Below are 20,738 nucleotides of genomic sequence, written 5' to 3'. Positions count from 1 at the left end.
TGCTTTCTTTTCAAATATGCAGTGTCAGCTTAACCATGCTTTCACTTTACTTGTGAGATTTGGAAGATGTTGTGCCAAACTGGAAAAAAACTCATTTATTATGACCAGAAAAAACTGAAAACTCAAAAGGTTCTTGGTCTCAGCACCATAAGCAGCATAGCTTAAGACTGAGCCTTTGCCTTAAGGCTTTTCACATTACTGCTGGCTCTCAAGAGGCTGGAGTTCATTTTAAAAGTCTGGGTAAGACTTCCATAATTATGTAACTGCCTGAAGCCTCCAGCACAGCTGCACACATGATGTTTGAATTAGTATGACTTGAAAAGTAGAACTCCTGATGTGGGAGACAAAGCCCTATTAAGAAAAACGAGGAGACAGAAGTAACAGTTTGTGGTTTATTTGGTGTTGTAGTTGGTGCTACAGTTGGACAGTCACTGTCTTGTTGCACATAGAAACCTTAACATTTTTTTGAACATGCTCTGGAGACAGAACTTACAACTAGACTGATAGAGTACACAAAAATAAGGTTCTCTAAGAAAAAAAATACCCACAAAAATTCCAAAGCAGTGTTAGGAAAATACACTTGGACCTATCAACAGTGAAATATTTAAGCTATTCAGCTGGCAGAGAAGGTTGGTCAATTGGCTTGACAATCCTTTAACTTCAAGAAATGTCTTTGGTTTCACATTGTGTAGCAATTAATTACTCCTTATTCCTTTGAACCAACATGAAACAAGATGAGGAAAAGGCAAAGGGTTTTTTAGGCAGTGCTGCTTTGAATGCTGGATTTCTGTCACACCACTTCACTGAACAAGACTGACTAGGTTATCGAGCTCTGGCTAAAGAACATGGGTGTCTGTGAACAGGGGAAACCCTAGATTAGTTTCCTAATGCTATCTTCAGGAAACTCCATTGTTCAGATTTGAGCTTTTTGTGTGTTCTAGTTGAGATAATACATTGAAAGATTTGACTTACTTGGAAAGTGCAACGTAAGACAAACCACTAAACCCGTTAAACTGCTAAGAGCCAAAAACTGCTTGGGCAGGTTTAAAACTGTAGTTCCTTCTGGATTGCCCACAGTGTGTCTGCACTCTTCCTTAATTTGTCCTCTTCCTCAGGTTTGAGGATCATCTTTACTACATCAGTGATGCCATTACTTCCCAGTACACAAGGAACACTTAGGAAGACATCTTCTTTTACTCCATGCAAGCCCTGAAAAGTACATAAGGATTGTTAAGCTGGAATTTATGTATATTTGTATATTTCATAAAATACCCTATCAGGAAACCAAATTTACTTGAAATAAAACTAGAAAGGGATCACTGTTTTTCAGAATTTCAGAGATACTTAATTCTCAGAATTAAGACAGAAATTAGGAAGGGGCTGCTCACCTTAACAATAGTAGAGATGGGGTGCACTCTTCTCAAATTCTTCATAATGCTTTCAGCTAGGTCTCCCACAGAAAGGCCAATAGCCCAGGACGTGTACCCCTTCAGTTTGATCACCTCATAGGCACTGCAGAGACACAGACACTCATTAAAGAACAAGTACCATCAACTGAACTGCTTCAAGTTTGTAAGAAAGGCTTTTGGAGGTCTCCAGATCAATTTGGAGGCATCAGAAGCTTGACTGATTTTCTGCCAGGACCAAAATGAACTCGGCAGTGAATAATTCTATTTGCATTTTACACTAGTCCTCACAATTACACTGGAAGCCTAGAATTTTAAGCTCTGCCCTAATAGTTCACTAATCATGAAAACTTAACTGCCAAATCTACATTGTTCTTTTAAATATTATTTCATGTTCCATTATGTTTGCGTCTTGACATTTGGGGCTACTCAGGTATTCTAGATCTGGGTACTGCAGAACAGAGATTTTTCAGCTCTTGATGATTTGTTCTTGTGTTGAAATTAGTAAAAAAGCCAAGCCAGTATTTACCTATCCACAACCTGCTTATGGACCTCCTTCCAGTGTTCTTTGTCTGCGTCAGTTCCCAAGTCTGGATGAAGAGTCTTCAGAGAGACACCAGCAACATTCACTCCACTCCAGACAGGCACTGAGAGTTGCACATAGATTAATTATCTCACAATACTCAGTTCTTCTCAAATTAACAGTTAACCTAAGATCTAGCTGGATGAATTTGCAGCACATCACTTAGGATTTAGCTATGACCTTAACTATAGTATCACCTATAAGGCCAATCTAAATTGCAGGCTAATAACCTAAGAGCACATCAACATTCATGCACAGTGTCACTAAGTTTGAATACACTTTCATTGACATGAAATACCGGGGCAACATGAACTAAAATGACAGTTGCTGTATTTTGCAAAGTTTTCTCAAATAAGAATTGATTCCAAGTGCATTCTGGTGTCAGGAAGCAGATAGTACTGCCCTGTTGCTGCTTGGAAAAGTACATGTTAAATAAGGAAAAAGTGCTTTCTTCTGTCTGCCAGACTTGCCTCTGCAATTCCTATATACAGTGATTAAAAGAAGCCAGGAATTGCAGCTGGCAATTGCAGACTACTGCCAGTAGGTCTGGTGCAGATCTTGGAGAGGCCCTTGCAGAGAACTTTATCCTCTTGCTGCTTCAGTTTGGGTTTTTTTGGGAGTTACGTGAACAATTTAGCCTAGAAATGTTTAGCCAGCTCAGGTTACAATAATGACCTTTTCCAAGCACAGTCATTCAGGTCAAATATAGATCATATAGGGTTACTCTGTGCAGCAAAAGACTTAAATCAGAACTTGCGTTCTTAAGGTGCTGCAGTGCAAAGGTTTTGGAGCAGTGTTTTGCTGTGGGTTTTCAAGATGTTCCTGGCAGACAAAGCACCAGGGAGTTGTGTAACAGCTGACCCGATTTCACCCTTACCACTGGAATCTCCGTGCTCTCCAATGATCCATCCGTGGCAGCTCAGAGGGTGGATGCCCAGCCTTTCTCCCATGAGGTGGCGGAAACGGGCAGAGTCCAGATTGCAGCCACTACCAATAACACGGTTTTTGGGGAAACCACTGATCTTCCAGGCCACATAGGTCAAAATATCCACTGTGAGGAGAACAGGGGCATAAAAAGTGCCACTCATGAGGAGACTGATAATGAGGATGGTACCTTCCATTCGTCTGGAAACATTTTACCTGCGTACTAGTGGCATGGAACAGAGCACAAAGCAGTGCCCATGGCCAGGCACTGCAGTGGGCTAACATAATGGTTGTTTTGTATAACATAATGACTGTTTTGAACAGCCTCTCAGCTCTGCCTTTATGCTATACATGCAATTATCAGTGACCCATAGTGTGCTCACAATCTCTTGGTCTGAAAACCCAAGTTTATTTCTCAAAAAACCAAACTGCTGAGCCTGGAGAGGGAAGGTGACATTTTTTGCTATACAGATATCATAGAATAGTTTGGGTTGAAAGGGAGCTTAAAGATCATTTCATTCCAACCCCCTGCCATGGGCAGGGACACTTTCCACTAGACCAAGTTGCTCAAAGCTCCATCCAACCTGGCTGTGACCACTTTCATGAATGGGCCACCTGCTCCAGTGTCTCAACACCTTCATAATAAAGAATTTTTTCCTTATAGCTAACTTAGATCTATCTCTTTCAGTTAAGGCAATTACCCTATGTCATATCACTACCTGCCCTTGTAAAAAGTCCACCTCTTTCTTTAGATACTGGAAGGTTCTCCAAGGTCTCCCCTGGAGCCTTCTCTTCTCCAGCACAAGTATTTTCTAAAAGCCTGTGCACTAATGCCACCTTACTGAAGAAACACTATTCTGTAAGCCAAATCCTCTTATGGCAACACAAGACAAACCTGGGTTTGAGACAATAAGCAGCTTGCAGTCAGGACTGTATTTAACGACATTGGGAATGATGAATTTGAAGATATTCACGTTGCGCTGGACCAAGTTAAGGCGGCTCTCTCCTTCTTGCTGCCGGGCACCAGCAGTGACAATGACCAGCTTGGAGTGTGCAGTCACACTGTAATCTGCAGACAAAAGGCTGTGTCAAACATGACCTCTTACTACACATGGTTCAGAACAGGAGTTCTCACTTCCTTTCTCAAATTCCCAAGTTTGAGGCTACAGCAATTCCCTAGTAGTTGTTAGCCTAGACTTTGCCTCTACAGAAAATGTCATTTAATTTTAAGACTGTGGCTCATTGCCCCAAGCAACAGCACTGAGGCATGTTGATGCTGTAACACGCAGCTGCAGGCTGTGATGCTCCTTGCTTCTCAGCCACAAATGGGACTAGGATAATGCTGCTGGGATAGCATTCAGGGTAAGTGTGTGCTGTGTAGAAGAGGAAGAAGAGGAAGAAGGCTCTGCCCTCATAACCCACTACCTGTAGGAACTGTAATTAAGGTATGAGCTGGTTAAGCCTTTGCCGAATTCAAGGCTGCCACTAAAAGTTATCAGAAGTAAGCAGTAATGAGTTCAGGGGTTAACTGGTCATGAAATAAAGTTCTCTAAGGTGCACAAGTACTGAAGAAATCCATCTTTCTGTACTGAGTAGTGAACCGTGGAAGAAAATTCCTAGCCGGACTGGCCATAAGAAGATACATTTTAAAATGTCAACTGAGTACAGTATCGATGAGCTTTCCCCCCAACGATTAGGGTGACAGGCTAGACTTGGCTGTCCAGTGTGAGACCTGAAGTGGCAATCTCCATTTAGAAATAATCAGCACATGAGAGCCAACTACTTGCCTTTTCCAGAGACAATCTTTGGAGTTTTAAGGAAGAGGCTGCCATGCTGGAGATCCAGCATCTCTCCTCTTAGCTTGTCCTCCACAACATCAACAAGGGCGAGTTCATCAGCCAAGTCCTACCAGAGACCAAGAGTAATGGTAAGTTTGCTGGCTCCTTCAGCAAAGCCCCCAGTTTTTAAACTGTGAAGTTAAATTATTTTAAAAGCTACTTAAACAATTTTGCTCATCTCTAACACTTCACTTCTTCCCAGAGTCCTTAAATTAGTCCCCTGGGATATCCTTGAGTTCACTTTATACTTCACATAACCACATTCTGCATGAAATAGTAGTACAATTAAGCAGGACAATAATGAAGAATAATTTAATAGCATAGTTCGCACACAACCTGTTTGACAGTCAAGAAAAGCAAGCCTGATGTTGACCACAGAATTTTCAGTATGGTAACTGAAGGCAGAAGACAAGGACCAATTTTTCCAGATCACACTGCAAAGAATTATTCTATTGCTCTGCTCAAGACAAAATAAATCCTCAGTTCTCGTGCTTTTTGCATATTTAGAGTGTTGGAGAATCCCTACTTAGAAGGGAGTCTGCAAGTCCCACAAAGGTAAATGCAGCTCTTAAAATGATACATAAACAACGTTCTGTCTGATCCTGAGGCAAACTTCATTTACAAGAGCTGCAGCTATTTCTTCTGTCAATAGCTTGAAGACTGTTGTTTCATTTCAGGCCCAAAAAAGGATTATATAACCAGAAGTTCAACTAACAAGGGTGACTATTTTTTTGCCCCTCTTTTAGGTCTCAAGTTTTTCTGCTGCTTCCTACCAAGCTTGACATTTACCTTCATGAGGATGCTGATGGCACAGGCCATTCCGACTGCACCCACGCCAACCACGCTAATCTTATTTTCGGCATGACTCTCCTGTTTGTGGAGAGTGTGGATGAGCTGTTCCTTGAGAGACATGGTGCACTGCTGAAAAAAAAAAAGCAACAGATTATTTCTCCAAGCCTCAAAGCTTTTACTGATACCAGAATATTTGTATTCAGCAGTGATACAAATATAACTGATACACATATCAAGTATCCAGGATAAGAAAATGGATACAAAACATCTGGCAATACCGTCTGTATGCCACAAAATTATTGCAAAACTGAATTATTGATGCAAATCCTCGGTTGAAGTTCACCCTAGCTTTGCCTCAAATACAGCCTGAGAGCCATTGATTATATTTTATAGCTGGTGGCACTCCAGCAGCAGCAGTAGAATGTCCTAAATGACCATCCATATTATATTTAGGTACAGGAAGCCATTTTAGTGCTTCTAAGCACGGCACAGTCTGGCAGCCTCTGTTCCCTCGCCCTGAAAAACTGGTATTCTGTGCCCTGAAGCCTTGCCAGAGCTGAAGTCGTGCAACACTTAGGCAAGCCTTTTTAAGCACAGCATGAGCCTCCATAACTTCAACTTCACTTATTTGTTTTGAAGTGAAACTGCACAGTTTTGAATTAAGATGGCTGGAGTCTGGCGTCACCATCTCTGCCACCCTCACATTTTAGCTGCCAGCTGCACAGCATCCTGGTTAGCTGGGTTCTGCCAGCCGAGGGTGTGCCGAAATGGCACAGGGATGGCAGAGGATTGTACATTCCTGCCCGTCTCCGCGTGGAAGCCAACAGCACGCTTTCTCAGCAAATGCTGAGCCCTGGGAGCTGCCCTGGGAGCTGCCCTGGGAGCTGCCCTGGGAGCTGCCCTGGGAGCTGCCCTGGGAGCTGCCCTGGGAGCTGCCCTGGGAGCTGCCCTGGGAGCTGCCCTGGGAGCTGCCCTGGGAGCTGCCCTGGGAGCTGCCCTGGGAGCTGCCCTGGGAGCTGCCCTGGGAGCTGCCCTGGGAGCTGCCCTGGGAGCTGCCCTGGGAGCCCAGGGCAGGAGCAGCAAGCGCGGACACCGCACGGCTCTCTGCTGCTGAACAGGCAGCAACTCGTTCAGAGCATGAGAAGCCAAGCCGAGCAGCAGGTAAGGACTGTAAGTTTTGGGGCTGAGGGGAGGGACAGGAAACCCATATTTAGGAAAAATCGACCAAGCTACGTCAGTCTTCGGGCGCAGAGCCTCCTGCAGCGCGGCCATGCACTGCACTCACCACGTGCCGAGTCCTCCCTTTGCACCGTGAGCACTTCCATGTGCAAGGGGGATCAGAGACACCCACTCCAGCACGTCTGCTACACTTCAAAAATTTTCCTTTTAAGAGCGCCACACCCCTCAGAGAAACAGGTCAGGGGAGTGGTAGGTGGCCCACTAATGCTGCATTTGAAACGCAGTCCTAAGCCCATCCTCAAGTTTCTTTACAGGATCCCTCCCTGGGGCCACACGCACCGATTAAGGGAAGCAAGTTAATCCACAGAGGCTCAAGGGGACGGAGGGAGGGGACGATGGGGGGATTGCGAGTGGAAATCACGCCGGCCGGACTCAAGCCCAGGGCTGTGCCCGATCCCACCACGGCCGGGGGGACTCAGCAGAGCAGGCGGCGTCGCGGAGCGGACTTTGTCCATTTGGCGCCGCCTGCTCCTCCGCGTCCCCCCGGAGGTTTTGCGGCACCAATACCGCCTGCGACCCCCGATCCTGCGCTGCCCGTGCCCGCAGCCCCGCTCCCATCCCATCCCATCCCATCCCATCCCATCCCATCCCATCCCATCCCATCCCATCCCATCCCATCCCAGCGCGGCGATCGCACCCACCGAGCGTCCCGAGCCAAGCGCGGCGGCGGCGGAGCGGGGGAGGCGGCGGCCGCCGCCTTAAATGGGGGCCGGGCGGTGACGCGGGAGGGAGGGCGGGCTGCGGCGCTGGGGACGTGCCCGCAGACACGTCGGGGAGGAGAGAGAGCGAGAGGGAGGAGGGGAAGGAGCAGCGGGAAGGAGACGGAGCGGGGAGGCGGAGGGGAGGGTGAAGGGAGGCCGAGGGGAGCCGAGGCGGGGCTGGGGATCTCGGGTGCGCACACCCTCGGGGCTCGTCTGAGGGCTGCCGTCGGCGGAGATTTCACTCCCTCTGCTATTAGCTGGGATGAGTGAAAGCAAACAGGCCGGCTCCGGAGAGCTTGTGGGGAATTGAAGGCGTTGCTGCCCTCGTTTCCCGGCCGGGCAGTGGCGGCCAGCCCTGCGCTGCTCCTCGGGGGTTTATGGCCGTCGTTCCGGATGGGGCCTCTTGTCGGGTGGCTGGAAACCAGCTTCTAATTTCCATCTAAATCAATAGATGCTTGTGGGCTTTTGTTTACTTCCCCTTTCCGTGTATTTACATATCCAATTCCCACTCATTTGTTGTGTTCGGTTATATAAGCCAGACCTTTTCAGCCCTGCATGGTCATGCAAGCGGTTCCCTGGTCATCGGGATGTATGTTCTGAGAGACTTTTTCAGTTTAAATGCTTTTAAAATGCTTTTCCTCCGGAGAGGAGCTGCTGCATGGAGTGTCAGACAGCGATGCCTCAAACACAGCACTCATGTTTTCCTGAAGTTAATGGAAATTCCATGACTGGACTCACACTGCTCTGTTTCAGTCACACCGTGCTGTCAGCTTCCTGTCACCCTGCAGATGGTTACTAAAGCCAAATCCTTCTCCCATTCACTTCTTGCTCGGACTCCCAACAAGAAAGCAAACCCATTTTTTTAAAAAAAAAATATTTCCTGAATGCCTGAAGTTTCAATTTTATCCTATATTTTTTTGTGGGTCATCCTACAAAACTGGCTTTTAGTAAATCCATACTACCTTTTATCCCTTTGTTATTCATCAAATATTATGTTTTTAGTTAGATTCTCCTTTGCAGGTTTTTTCTGAAGAACTGCACAGGCATGAAGATCACAGGCCCAAACTGCTTCCACCATGGCTTACTTCTTAGAACCTGCTGTTCTCTGGTCCTGTGGTAATGCCTTCAAGTAGGGAAATTCACTTAAAATCTTTTGGATTTGTGCACATCAGGGTTCTGGAATTGAGAATGCCTGATTTCTCCAGATGGAAAACAGCAGACTGGGTGAGTTTTGTACACCATCTGTGAGTTGTGTTCCTTTATTATATTTTAGCCATTTCTGCTTTCTCCCTCTTCTCTTAGGCATCCTGTCTTTACCCCATGGATTATCATGTTCATCCTTACTGAAAATCAGGTAAGCATTAATTTAATATTGTGTGAGTAGCTGTGTTATCTTTATTTTCTCATTCTTGTTTTTACAGTAATATTCTTTCTTCCTTTGTCTTTTTTTTTTCTTTTTTTTTTTTTTTAATTTAATGTAGTTCTGGTACCTTTACAATATTTGACTTAGCTTCCTTTTCTGATTCTCACTCTAACTGATTTTTGGCCCTAGGTCCTCAGGTCCTAGGATGTTGTTTTTGAGGTACTTATCTTGCTGTGGCATGCTTGGTCACACACACCATCCCAGTGACAATTCCCTTTTGCTGGGCTGACCTGACAGCAGTGGTAACCCAAAGCCTCACCATTTATTTGACAGCCCACTGGCAAAATAAAAGAAGCAAAAAATACTGGAGAGGAAACATCTAAAAAGGCTGGAAAGAGAATTTGCATAAGATTTGCATGAAACAAGGCAGAAAAATACAAAATTCTGCTTATTGTAAAGACCAGCACTTCCAGCAAAGGAGGTGAAATATGCCAGGCTCCTGGTTGCAGTAGATGTGCCTTGTTCCTTGCTGCTGCTGGAGGAAGGAGTGATGCTTGTGGGATGTGCCATTTCAGGGAAGACTGGTCACTAAGGAAGTGTGGGTAGATGCTGAGCTTGCCTGAAGCCACATGAATGCAGGATGAAAAGGAAACATAGTTCTGTCATTCTGCATTATTCTGGGTTCACTGAGCATCTTGTTCTGTCGGAAGCCTCAAGGATGGCTTAGGAGGTTTAGTTCTGCATCCCAGGAATCTGTATTTACAGTGGCTCTGTATGAATGGGACTGAACATCTCATCCAGGTTTGAGTTACAGACATCTGGCAGGACAGAAGATGAACATTTGACAGGAATTAAGACCAATAAGAATTATTTTTGCCTATAAAAACTTTTACTTCTAAAGAGTTTAAATGCAACATGGGAAGCTTCTATGACAATACTGGCTGAATAGAATAATAAGCATTTTTAAATGGGTAACTAATGTAAAAGAATTGGTATTTTATTACTCACAGCGAGACCAAAACTCCTAAAAGAAGACTATTGGTATTGTAAGAGTCTTCTTAGCCCATGGCTCACACAAAATGAACTTAGATATGGTTTTCAGGGTGTAAGTTCCAGTAACATCTTTACTTGTGTTTGTGTTGCTTGTTACTGAGAACAGAAGCAAGAATGAATCGCTGTTATCTTATAAGGCATCAGGTTGTCCTTATCTCTCTGGCACCTGTTCAGGTACCAGGGGTTCTACTTTTAGTAGTGCAGGACAAAGTAAAACCAGCTGGGATGTTTCTAGACCATCCTTGTCACAGTGAGTCCCTCAGTGATGATGATAAGCAATTAGAACCCTTTTTTTATTAAAAAAATAGAGTCAGCCTTTAGTATGCCAGTGCTAATTCACCTGTTAATTTATCTCAGTTACAGAACTGAGAAGGCAGCTTTGATGGCCAATTTTTTTCTTTTTATGTGGCCTTTGTGATCTTATTATTGGCAGTAGATGCTCAGGAGGAAAGCAGTCATCTGGCATGATTGACATTGATTTTCTGCCTCAGAGAGCTTCAATGAGAGAAGGCTCAGAACAGCACAAACAGAATGGGGTGAGCAAATTACAGGCATTTTTCTTGTACTTGGAAGATGGAGGCCAGGTCTGTTTTGATTTCCTGTAAGTGAATGATTGTAGGGATGGGTTGACTTTTCTCACGTGTGTACATAAGGAGTTTTATTCTTCCTGTTCTTACTCCACTGCTGCCTTTTATCATGGTAACAGGAGGTGGTGTTGACAGAGTGATGGGAATGCCAGAAATGTGACAGTGTCTCTCCAGGGAAGCTTGACACTTCCTCAGCCTGCTTGCCCTCCTTTTCATATTAGTTTTCACAGATTAAACATGAATAATAAAGCAATAGAAGCTGGTGAATGTAGAAACATTTATATTTTCATTCTAGGAGTTAGAAGCAGAGCTTTTCCACAGGCCTCAAGCGGCATTTGGTCAGGATCTGAGTGATAACAGATGGAAACAAATGCCACATTCTTATTAAACAATGTGTTTGCTTTTAATCAACAAGATATCATTAGACCATTGTCACAAAAATGAAGTCCAGAGAGTGTTATACAAGGTGAGTTCAATGTGTACATTTTGCTATTTTCAGTAAAACACAAAATGTTAGTAAATTTCCCTCCATTTTGCTGGTGTACGAGAGGCTTTACATGGTGACATTTAATTTCTACTCTCTATATTTGCTCAGCTCCTGGCTTGACTGAGTCAAACCTGATGGTGCTTCATGGGTGAGTCAGGACACCAAACCAGGACCTGCAGGTTTGCTGTGTGACCTACAGCTGAGCTGGGAGGTTATCAGTAACCCAAAGCTACTGGGGATGCTGACCAGCCCTGGAAAGGTCAGTGGCATTTCCCCGCTCTACCTGAGACTCGAGGTTTAATTTGCCCTTAAAAATCCTGGGGGGTATTCCCTGCATGATCGGTCCTGCCTTTGCTCTTACATCATCAAGGGCTTTGCTTTCATGTGGTGTCAGTGTGTGAGAAAAGGATCTGGCACTACACACAGATACATCATGTTCCAGTCCTGTCTTTCCCTTTGATTTATTCTGAGACCTGAACAATTTCCTCCAGCTTTAATGGCTTCATTTCTCCTTTGTAAAATGTGAAGGTGCTTTTATCTACCAGCCTGATGCTGGTACTGCAGAGATTTGTTAATTATGAAACAATTCAGCATTTATAAAGCAGCATGAAACTGATGGATGGTATTTTCCTGAGCCATAGAGGCCTAGACTCCAAAGTGTAACTTGACACCTAAAGTTCACAGAGCTGGAATTCTTGCATTATTCTTTTGAAATACTTACCAGGGTGAGATACAGGGAGTTGGTTCATACTCCACAAAAATCCGTATTTTGTATTTCTCCAGTTTGGTCGGTATAGCCACATCAAACCGTTTGAACTGATCTCCTAAGAAACCCAAAAGCTGAAAGATGAGTTTCATCCTGGCTTGCACTAACAAGTATCTCTGCACATAACTGATTAGCCACGATCCATACACCTCTGGGTGCCTTTCCTTGGCTACTTCCATGCACATCTGAGGATGCTGGTGTTACAGAGATCCAGAGCTTTTGCTGCTTCACGCCCTCGTTTTCCTTGCACTGTCATTGTGGGGAAGGGGAGGGGCCAGCTGATGCAATTCTCATTTCCTGGTGTTTTCGGCTGTGTCTCTACAACCTATTTTTAAATGTGCAGGAGAGGAATAAATATGGAGAGCTATGTAAATAACAGTCAATTTCTGGAACACCCAGACTTCAACAATGTTTTTTTGTCAGTTGTCTGGTTTTGATTGCAAACTGATTTCTAGCTGATATCTTCCAATACCCAGAACTTCCAAGTTACACCAGTTTTTCTTTTCCCCTTAAGTTGGTTATGTTTGCAAATAGAGTTGCAGTGGATTATGCATTCAACATATGGCTAGATGAAATTGTATTTTTTTGCAATAGCTTCCTAAATCAACACTCCAGGTAGCTGGACTAAGAACAACACGTGATTTTGTCTTGTTTCTCTAAGGAAATGAATTTATTCATGAAAGCATGAGTCACCATGCAGGATTCCAAGCCAAACCCATTCCCTTGATGCAGCTCTGGAATCTTACTCATTTACTTAGGAACTGCAGGAAATGGGATGCTCTGGTAAATGGCATGCATTTAACTACACGAGACTGCCTCCTTTTTGGATGGAGACACTTTCCTAGCATTTCAGAAAACCTCATATATCTGATTGATGCTCTGTATGATAGCAGATTATGCATTCTCTCCCAGCCAAAAAACACAGTGTCCAAACTTTCATTTCTGTGAATCAGAATTCCAAGTTACATTGCTGGAAAGTCGGTATCCTATGAGGAAGATGTTGCTGGACCATACCAACCACTGCAGAAAGCTGAGTACTTCTCAGCATTACAGACACACAGACTTGCTGAGGGAACCTACAGATGACTATATAATAAATGATTATCCCTTCCGTGGAGGAGGAAGATGAAGTTTAACTTGCAGTTCAACAAATGCAGCAATAGAATGGAGATAGGCAACCAGGTGCTTTCATTTCAGTTTGCACACTTGTGCCACCCCTGAGGCTCCTTAAAGAGCTGCAGCTGGGCTAGCTGAGCCTAAGGGTTGTAGTCCTGAGGGGTGATTTGGGCTTGTGTTGCAGACCTCAACTCTTCTGCTCTTCCCAGAGAGGAAAAATAACTTCACTGTTTCTGCACAAGCTATTCTTTTAAATATTTGGTTTTGTGGTGGTTGTTGGCAGCTCTGCAGGCTACGGAGCCCTTGGCAAAAGACATGACTGTGACACTCAGGTTCTGTCCTGAGAGGTTACCAGGCAGAGTTTTAAATGCCATTTATATCCTGTGTGCTGCCAGCAGAGCCCTGTTGTCATATGTATGTTCAAAGTGTGCTGTGTCAGGAAGAGAAGAGAGATTTCTTAACCTTTCCAGAAAAGAGTTGCTTTGTGTTCTTCACTTCTTTCCACAGCTTTTTAATTTTAAGCACCTGTGTTTCTTAATTGAAACACGGTATGTTGCACCATTATTCAGTACCAAGGGTCTGAACTATGGCAGTGATTCCAAAGAAAAATGAAGGTGAGGAGAGAAAGGTGCAGCCTCAATTGCTATTGCAGTTGTAGTGAGATCATTAATACACTTCAGGCAGGCACCAAGATGAACATCTCTGTTGGGAGCACAGCTTTGCAGCACAGGCATTGTAAAGGCACACAGCAGAAAGAGCTCATCAGCTAAAGAGGCAGAATGAACCAGGGGAGTGAGAGTGGAAGCAGAATAAAGCAGAATAATTGCCAAATATGGTTCTTGACTTGGCATGCTGTGTTTTCCAAGAATGTTACCAACCCTTATCTCCATCAATTAATTCAGGGTTTTTATTTATACTCAAGTTTTAAATAGAAAATGAAAGGTTGCTGCTTGCCTATGGACTGCCAATGAATAGTTTTCACAGTGCTATGCTAAGTGTGGCATTTCTGACTTGGGTTCTCTCTGTGCCTGTATTTGGATGAAATTGCACAAATGTTTAGCAAACATTTGCAGGGCATGGCCTCATTGTTTTGCAAACTGTGGTGAGCCTTGTTTAAGGAGGAGAATATTACCAAAGGGAGGAAACATGACTTTTGGCTCCTGTGGGGGAAATTCTGATACTTCCAGAACCTGGTAGTTGGGCCCCGTGATAAGAGGAGCAGCATGCCTGCGTCCTGGCTGCTAAATGCAAGGTACAAGCATTTCTCACTGGCCACCTCAACCCTGTGCTGTTTTTCTCATGGCTCTATGCAAAATCAGTTGTATCCTTAAGTCTTATGCAGTTCTGGCCTTAAGAAGCAGTATCTCAGTTCAAGAACCCCTTAAAAGATACCACGTGATGAAAATGTGAGATGCTGGGAGATCTTATCATGTGTTCTGTGTGTGTGTGTCCATGTGCACAGAGCTGGATTTCTGGAGGCTGGGTCTCCTAAACAGTTCACTCCCTATGTATTCTCCACATTCTTCTTGCTAGTTGTACAGCATTTCTGCTTTATGCATGCTGTAGGCTGTGTGTTTATGTGATACTTGATGCTGTGATGCCAGGAGGGAAAAGGTGCCCACGTGCTTTATCTTCTGCCCCTTGTGTGAGGGCAAGCAGTGTCTGGAGTGGCAACAGGGCTGTGCAGTCCTCTGGGTCAGCATTCACTCCCTGCCACATGAGGAGCTTTTGGGCAGCTGCTGGGGCAGTGGGGCTCGCTTCACTCCTGACCTCTGGACTGAAATGTCTGCACTCTGGGCAGTGCCAGTTTGGAAAAATGTCACCATTAGAATTTGAGAGACACAGGACAGTCCAGAGCCCATATTTCTGACTGCTGCGATGTGATGTGGTATATTCATGTGCTCTGACAGATGGAGCTAGGACTGTTGCCTTCTTCATGGAGTATCATCCTGTGCATGTGTTTGGCTGCTAACCCAGCTTTCCTTATTTTTTAATCTCATAAATTCTTTGGGGGTACATATTTTGAAAAGAAATCTGTTTCACTCTGAAACTTTTGGAGCTTCTTCTCCTCCAGGTTTGGACTTGAAAAGTGAAGTCAGTTAAAGGCTGTGGGTACTCAACTTTTGGAAAATTCTGGATTAAGGATATATCTTTAGTATTTTGTAATTTAATATTTAATAATTACAATATTTAATTGTATTTTTAGGTGTAATGTTGAGCATGTATTCCTTGGGTAATAATATCAGGCTTGCAGACCCTTTTAAAATATGCGCCCTTGCAAACAACATCCGGAGATTTGGAGTCAGTAGTTTGTTAGGTTATGGAGAGAATTAAAACTTTTAAAAATATAATCTCTGCAATGTCTCATATCTCTTAGGCAAAAATTACTGACAGGCAGTTAGGTCAGTGCATGACCCCTGTAAGAGTTCTCAGGCATATAAGAGTGGCCAAAAATAGCTCTTTGGAAGGTCAGGGAAGGCATCTTTTCTTCATGTGGTAAGGTTTACATTTCCATCCTGAAACATCTACATGCCTTAAGGTAAGCAAGAAAATAGGAATGAAAAGAAAATAGACCATCAGAATAGGTTTGGAGGGCAGCCAGAGCCTGTGTAATATGTTCCTATGTTCATGGGGCTGCCAGCCTTGGAGGTTGTATTGTACATGCAATGGAGAAGGTCTGCATTAACCTCTAAACCACATTTCAGAGACAGAGTGGCCAAAGAAAGGTTGGATTCTGTCTCTCCAATAGATGAACAACAGCAAGAGGGATCCTTATGTTTTAAAATGGAGCCATAGGCTCACATCCAAGTGGTTTTAAGCTTCTGACTGACCCTGGAGCCTGGAAGAAATTTCAGCTTGTCAGACCGAATGTTCTCTTTGGTCTGATGTCTGCATGCTGAGACAGAGTTTATGAGAAGCTTTTATAGCAAATCCCAAAGTCAGAGTCACCGCAGAACGCTTTAATTATTGAATAGGCAAGGGCTAATGTGAGAGGGAAAGGTTCTGTGTGTATTAATCTCCTCCCCCGCCCCTTCGTGCCCAAATCCTCTTGGTTAATCAGGTTATGTTTGCCCTATTTCTCTCTGGGAGCATGCAGAATGCAGTGTGGCTACAAAGGTACAAAGGGAAGGAGGAGAAGGACATGCAGGAAGCAAGAGTGGGTATAGGATGCTTCAGAAATGAAAGGCTCATTCTGGCAGGGTTCCCAAGATCCCAGAAGGATGCCTTCAGGCTGTGGCATGTCTCTGTGACCTGTCATGCTTGCTGATATGCATGGTCTCCCATCCCAGGTGTGCCAAAGGACAGTGAAGGGGAACCCGCCTGCCTTCAACCTGGAGGTGCTGCTGGTCTCTGTGGCCAACAGGTCCCTTCCCAAGCACCCACCCACAGCCCATTTCAGCTGAGAGCCCCTGGGAGGGGGATGTCCCTGAGAGGGAGTAGCCGCTGTTTCTGCGGAGCTCGGGCTGCCTGCCATTATCCAGAAGTGCAGTGGTTAATCCTGGGCAGGCAGGGTGTGCTGCGTACAGCCTTTAACTCATCCCCTCGGGTGTGTGGCTGCAAGCCACAAGAAAGTAGCACAGACAGACCCACCAAAGTAAAATGCTGCTATGAAAACAGGGAGCCAGCACTGACACAGAAGGCAGCGCTGACCTCTCTCCTGGTGAATCTCAGCTTCCTCTGAGTCTGGGAGTCCTGGAGTTTAGCTGTGAGTGTGCTGTGAGTGTGGTTCTTCATATGGATTTGTGCCTCAGAAATGCTCTCATCTGCTCTCCTGACTGGGAAACTGCAGTCCAAAGCTCTTCTATGCCCAGGGTCTAAACCCAAAGCTTGCAGCTGAAACTGTTCCAAAAATGTGCAAAAGTATTCTGAAGTCTGAGTCTGATCAGCCTTAGGAGAACCAGGTAAATCTTAATTCTCCCATCAAGTGCAGTGACTTGAGTGATTCTGGGACTGTGGCAGATAATTCAGAAGGATGTAGATCTGCAGGTCTGTGTGTGTATTCTGTCTCTTGAGGTGAATTTATCCAAAAGCTTAAAACCGAACGACAAAGCTTCAGGGAGTTTATATGTAACCCTCTGAACCTGGCTCAGGATCAACTGAATGTCAGACCATGCTTGCATTTCACTTGTGCCAGGAAGTGCCAAGCCACACAAACATTGCCTCATTCAGTTTTGGTAAGAAAACATGTGTGCTAATGTCTTTACAAACAGTTCAGTGGGTCACGGTATGGATGTTAATGTCTTTGAAATGGGTTTTAATGTATTTACCAACTGAAAGCCTTTGTTGCAGAAACGAGACAGTTAGACTCCTGAAACAGACAAATGGGTCCACACAAGCCTGAGTTTCTGAACTTTGAGTGAGAATGACAGGTTCAAGGTGCGATACGTGGTAGGTGATTTGGGAGGGCTGTGCCCTCCCAGTACCTCAGCCAATGGGAAAAGAAGGGAGCAACATGCAGCCAGAAGTTAGGATAAAAGGAGGCTGCGCCCTCCAAAACCTGGAGAGAGAAACCCCACACGAATATGCCCCTGTGGACAGTCTCTTCCTTTATTGGAATGAAGTTGCAGGACTCCTGTCTCCTTAATCGACGCTGGCTTTTCATAGTGCAATTTTTCTGCAGTTTTGTGTGCTGGCTTCTTTGCTTGGATCATGGTGCACTATTCCTTTGAGAGACATGGATTACTAGAAGAGGTTTTTAACACTCCTCTTTGTTCACAGCACGTATCAGAAACATTTCTGTAGCTCAAAGCCAGGTGAGTGCTCTAAGGCATTCTTCCGAAAGCATAAACACTGGCAAATGCAAACCTGAGCCAGGAAATCCTGGAGCTTAACACGTTCACATGATTTCACATGTTCCCCAGCACAGAGCAGCGCCGACTGGGTGGCCACAGACCCCGCAAGAATGAAGACAGGCAGGAAATGAACCTCCAGAAACCATTCCTTGGCAGCAGAGGGTGGTGAAAGGAAGGCATAGCAGCCCTGAGCTGTGGCAGAGACAGTCCTTGCGGGTGCCTTCGAGCCACGTGGGGATGCCGGCAGCCTTGCCAGTGGCGCAGCGCCGCTGGAAGCTGTGCTGGGCTGTCCACACCTTGTTGATGCCCCGATGGCCATGGCCTGGTTGCACATAGCTGCAGGACCAGCCTCCACCAGCTCTGGTGGCTTTGCTGTGCCATCCTCTGTGCAGTCCCTTATCCAGCTCCGTGGAGGAGCTGGGCCCCAGCGCAGGCTGGTTTCTCTGCCCGGAGCATCCCCGGCCCGCGGGAGCGCCGCCGAGCGAGGGAAGGCGCTGATCCGCCGTGAGCGGCTTTGGGTGGCCCCGGCAGCGGGCAGAGCCTGCCTCGGCAGCCCGTGCGTGGGAGGGAGGCTGCTGGAGCAGATGGCTGGCATTCCCAGGGCTGCGGGCTCCTGGGGAGTGCGGCTCCTGTGCAGGCAGGAGGAGGAGGATGGTGGAGAGGCAGCCTGCAGGCTCATCCAGACACTCAGGAGGCTGTGCCTGACTTGAAGGCTGAACGACAGCAAAGAGCGCATCTCATAAATTGTTTTCAGGTTGACGGGAGGCTTTTTCTACTCCTCTTTGATACTGTCAGGTAAAAAGCTGTCAGTTGTACAAATATATGCCTAAATCTCCTTTTGTCCCCTACCTCCCCCACTAGGCTCCCAGAATTGCATGACTTCCTTAAAAAAAGAGTATTTACCATCTGGTGTGCTTCTACTTGCCTTTCTGTGTTCTAAATCCTGAATTTCTGTTTTCAAGATTCTTTTCTGTAAGTGAGGGACTGTTTGTTTGTTTGTTTGTTTGTTAACCAAGTCCCAGGAAAGTGGAGCTGTAAGGGAAGCTGCAGCATGGCTCAGCCCTGGTGGCACTGAAAGGAAGCAGAGAGGAGAAAACCCGCACTGAGAGGGTGAGCCAGGAGGCAGGGTTGAAACAGTGGCCCCATTGTTTGACTTCGGCTGGAGCCCATGGATGTGGCTGCATGTCCCAGGGAGCTGTGTATTACAAATACGTAGTTCAGGGTGTGCACAGCAATTAAATAGCAAGATAATTGCTTAACAGAGGTATGCAAGTAGTAGAGCTGTGAAATAGGCCTAGCTAAGAAAAATCAATGCTCTAAAGTTTAAAGCTCTGCTCATATGGTCTGGTTTTAGGTGAGAAAGAAATAGGAAGTTTAGAGATGAAGAAATCATTATCTTGCTGATAATCATTTTGATAGGGGCTGTGGCTTTACTCACTTCTGCTCCCAAACAGTGAAGTTTTTAACCACTTAAAACTCAGGTATCTAATGCATTGGAGGTCTGATTTTGCAGAAAATACCGGTACAAAACACCTATTAAAGTCAGGGCACTAAAAAACTTTTTTGAAATCTTTAGGAACCTTGATACAATAGCACAGGATGAATTTGATCCACAGATCTCTTTGTAAGATCCATAGGGCTGGAGCTCCTTGGCTAGTAAAAATAGAATGATTTTAACCTAAAATTTTTCATTATTTCCATGCTGTTCTGCTGAAGATGACATGGAATTTGGAGAGTGTGGAATAAAATGTTAGGGTTTTAAAATGTAGGATGTATTAACATATCAGTTCTTATGTGTCATGATGTAATCCATCAGAGATTAGGTTCTTGGAAGCTGGATACTTCATGTCTGGACAGTACTTCCTTTAAATACAGCCTTTTCAAGCTGTGGCACAGTTTCTGTGAAATTTATTGTCCCCAGATTAAGTCAATCTGTCTGGAAATTTCAAGCAGAGTGATAAGCTCTTTATTTCATATGAAATCTTGAATGTGGGTATGTGATGAAGTTGGTAGATGCTTAATATTGGCCAATACATTAAATAGTTTGTTGCATTTCTAGTAGTTATAATGCAAGTAGCTTGCCTGTGATAAAGCAGATTTGAGAAACTCTTTATGTGCCAAGTGGAAACAAGTTTCTTTTCCTATGATTTCTGTCCTTTTGAGGAAGGATATAACATCTAGTCTCTCTGAAATGACTATAATCACTGCTATGTCCTTCTGACAAAGAAATACATAAAACAAAACCTGGTTCTCAGGAAGTATTGATAGCCTTCCCAAGTTACCTGAAAATGCCTGTAATCTCAACCTTGTAACTGGACTAAAGAGGTCATTAAAGGCCTGCTGTGGAAATAGTTGCGCAAGGCCTTTAATATGAAAATTAGTTTGAACTTTGTGCTGGTCCCATTTCCTGACTTTATATAACTTGCTATTAATACATGCAAGTAATGGGGAGTTTAAAAACAACATACCCAATAGTAAGGTCAACCATTGGACTATGGACTGCTTGATGTAGTGTTTCCCAACATGTTAAAAATACTTCGGGTTAAAGATTTGCCTTTGAAATTCTTCTGTAAGCTCTATGCACCTGAGCCTGAGGGCTGGACTGGGAACTGCTTTTCGTTCATGTAGCTGTGTCAGTTCCACCAGAGCTCCTTCCATGGTCAACCAAGAGAAGTCATTCCATGGACTGATCCTTGGGAAGAGCTGAAATAGGTTTCTCTTCTCCTCAGATGGGTTTTCAGCCACTGTCATTTGGAGACCCTTGGAGATGTGCATGCGGATCCTTGCAAATAGAAGACAAGCTTGTTTGACCTGAGAATTTTTGCCTATCTCTTGCAATTAACCTGTGGACCCTCAGCAGCCACAGATACAACTCTGATGCAATCCATGGTTTTATCTTCCCTGAGAGAGAGAAGAGCCCAGCTTTGATGAGCTGAAGTTAGCCCATGTCAGAATCCTTTCTGCTTCTCATCTGCTCAGTCTGCTTCGACGTGTCCTTATATATGGTGTTGGAAGTCAGGAATGATTTAAACAAAATAGCCAATTCCTCTGGGACATCTTATTGAAAAATAAACCTTTGTCTGTAACCAA

General features: G+C 44.7%; 1 protein-coding gene and 1 long non-coding RNA gene across 6 annotated transcripts; one reads left to right on the top strand and one right to left on the bottom strand.

Annotated features, from left to right (window-relative positions):
- Positions 1-378: 378 nt before the first annotated feature.
- On the bottom strand, positions 379-7,605 carry LOC111930798 (L-lactate dehydrogenase A chain). 2 transcript variants are annotated; one of them, XM_086892971.1, is made up of 8 exons: positions 7,424-7,605; positions 5,541-5,672; positions 4,701-4,818; positions 3,809-3,982; positions 2,867-3,040; positions 1,936-2,053; positions 1,389-1,512; positions 379-1,209 (listed from the first exon to the last, which is right to left on the bottom strand). In XM_086892971.1, the coding sequence occupies exons 2-8, from the start codon at positions 5,661-5,663 to the stop codon at positions 1,045-1,047; spliced, it is 996 nt and encodes a 331-aa protein (XP_086749097.1). In that variant the 5' UTR covers positions 5,664-5,672; positions 7,424-7,605; the 3' UTR covers positions 379-1,044. The 2 variants fall into 2 exon arrangements, with proteins under 2 accessions (XP_086749097.1, XP_086749098.1); XM_086892972.1 differs by having other exon boundaries at positions 5,541-5,669; positions 7,424-7,527.
- On the top strand, positions 7,564-20,738 carry LOC111930799 (uncharacterized). Of its 4 annotated transcripts, none has more exons than XR_002865311.2 (6): positions 7,570-8,707; positions 8,786-8,837; positions 10,333-10,435; positions 10,782-10,952; positions 11,082-11,232; positions 11,757-12,133. It is a non-coding gene; the product is annotated as an uncharacterized LOC111930799 (long non-coding RNA). The 4 variants fall into 4 exon arrangements; XR_015287998.1 differs by lacking the exon at positions 11,757-12,133 and adding an exon at positions 20,378-20,738 and having other exon boundaries at positions 7,633-8,707; XR_002865310.2 differs by lacking the exons at positions 10,333-10,435; positions 11,757-12,133 and adding an exon at positions 20,378-20,738 and having other exon boundaries at positions 7,564-8,707.

Source organism: Cyanistes caeruleus, chromosome 6 (genome assembly GCF_971803275.1).
Source record: "Cyanistes caeruleus chromosome 6, bCyaCae1.hap1.1, whole genome shotgun sequence".
Taxonomy (NCBI): Eukaryota; Metazoa; Chordata; class Aves; order Passeriformes; family Paridae; genus Cyanistes; species Cyanistes caeruleus.
This window is presented reverse-complemented; position numbering and strand designations above follow the sequence as displayed.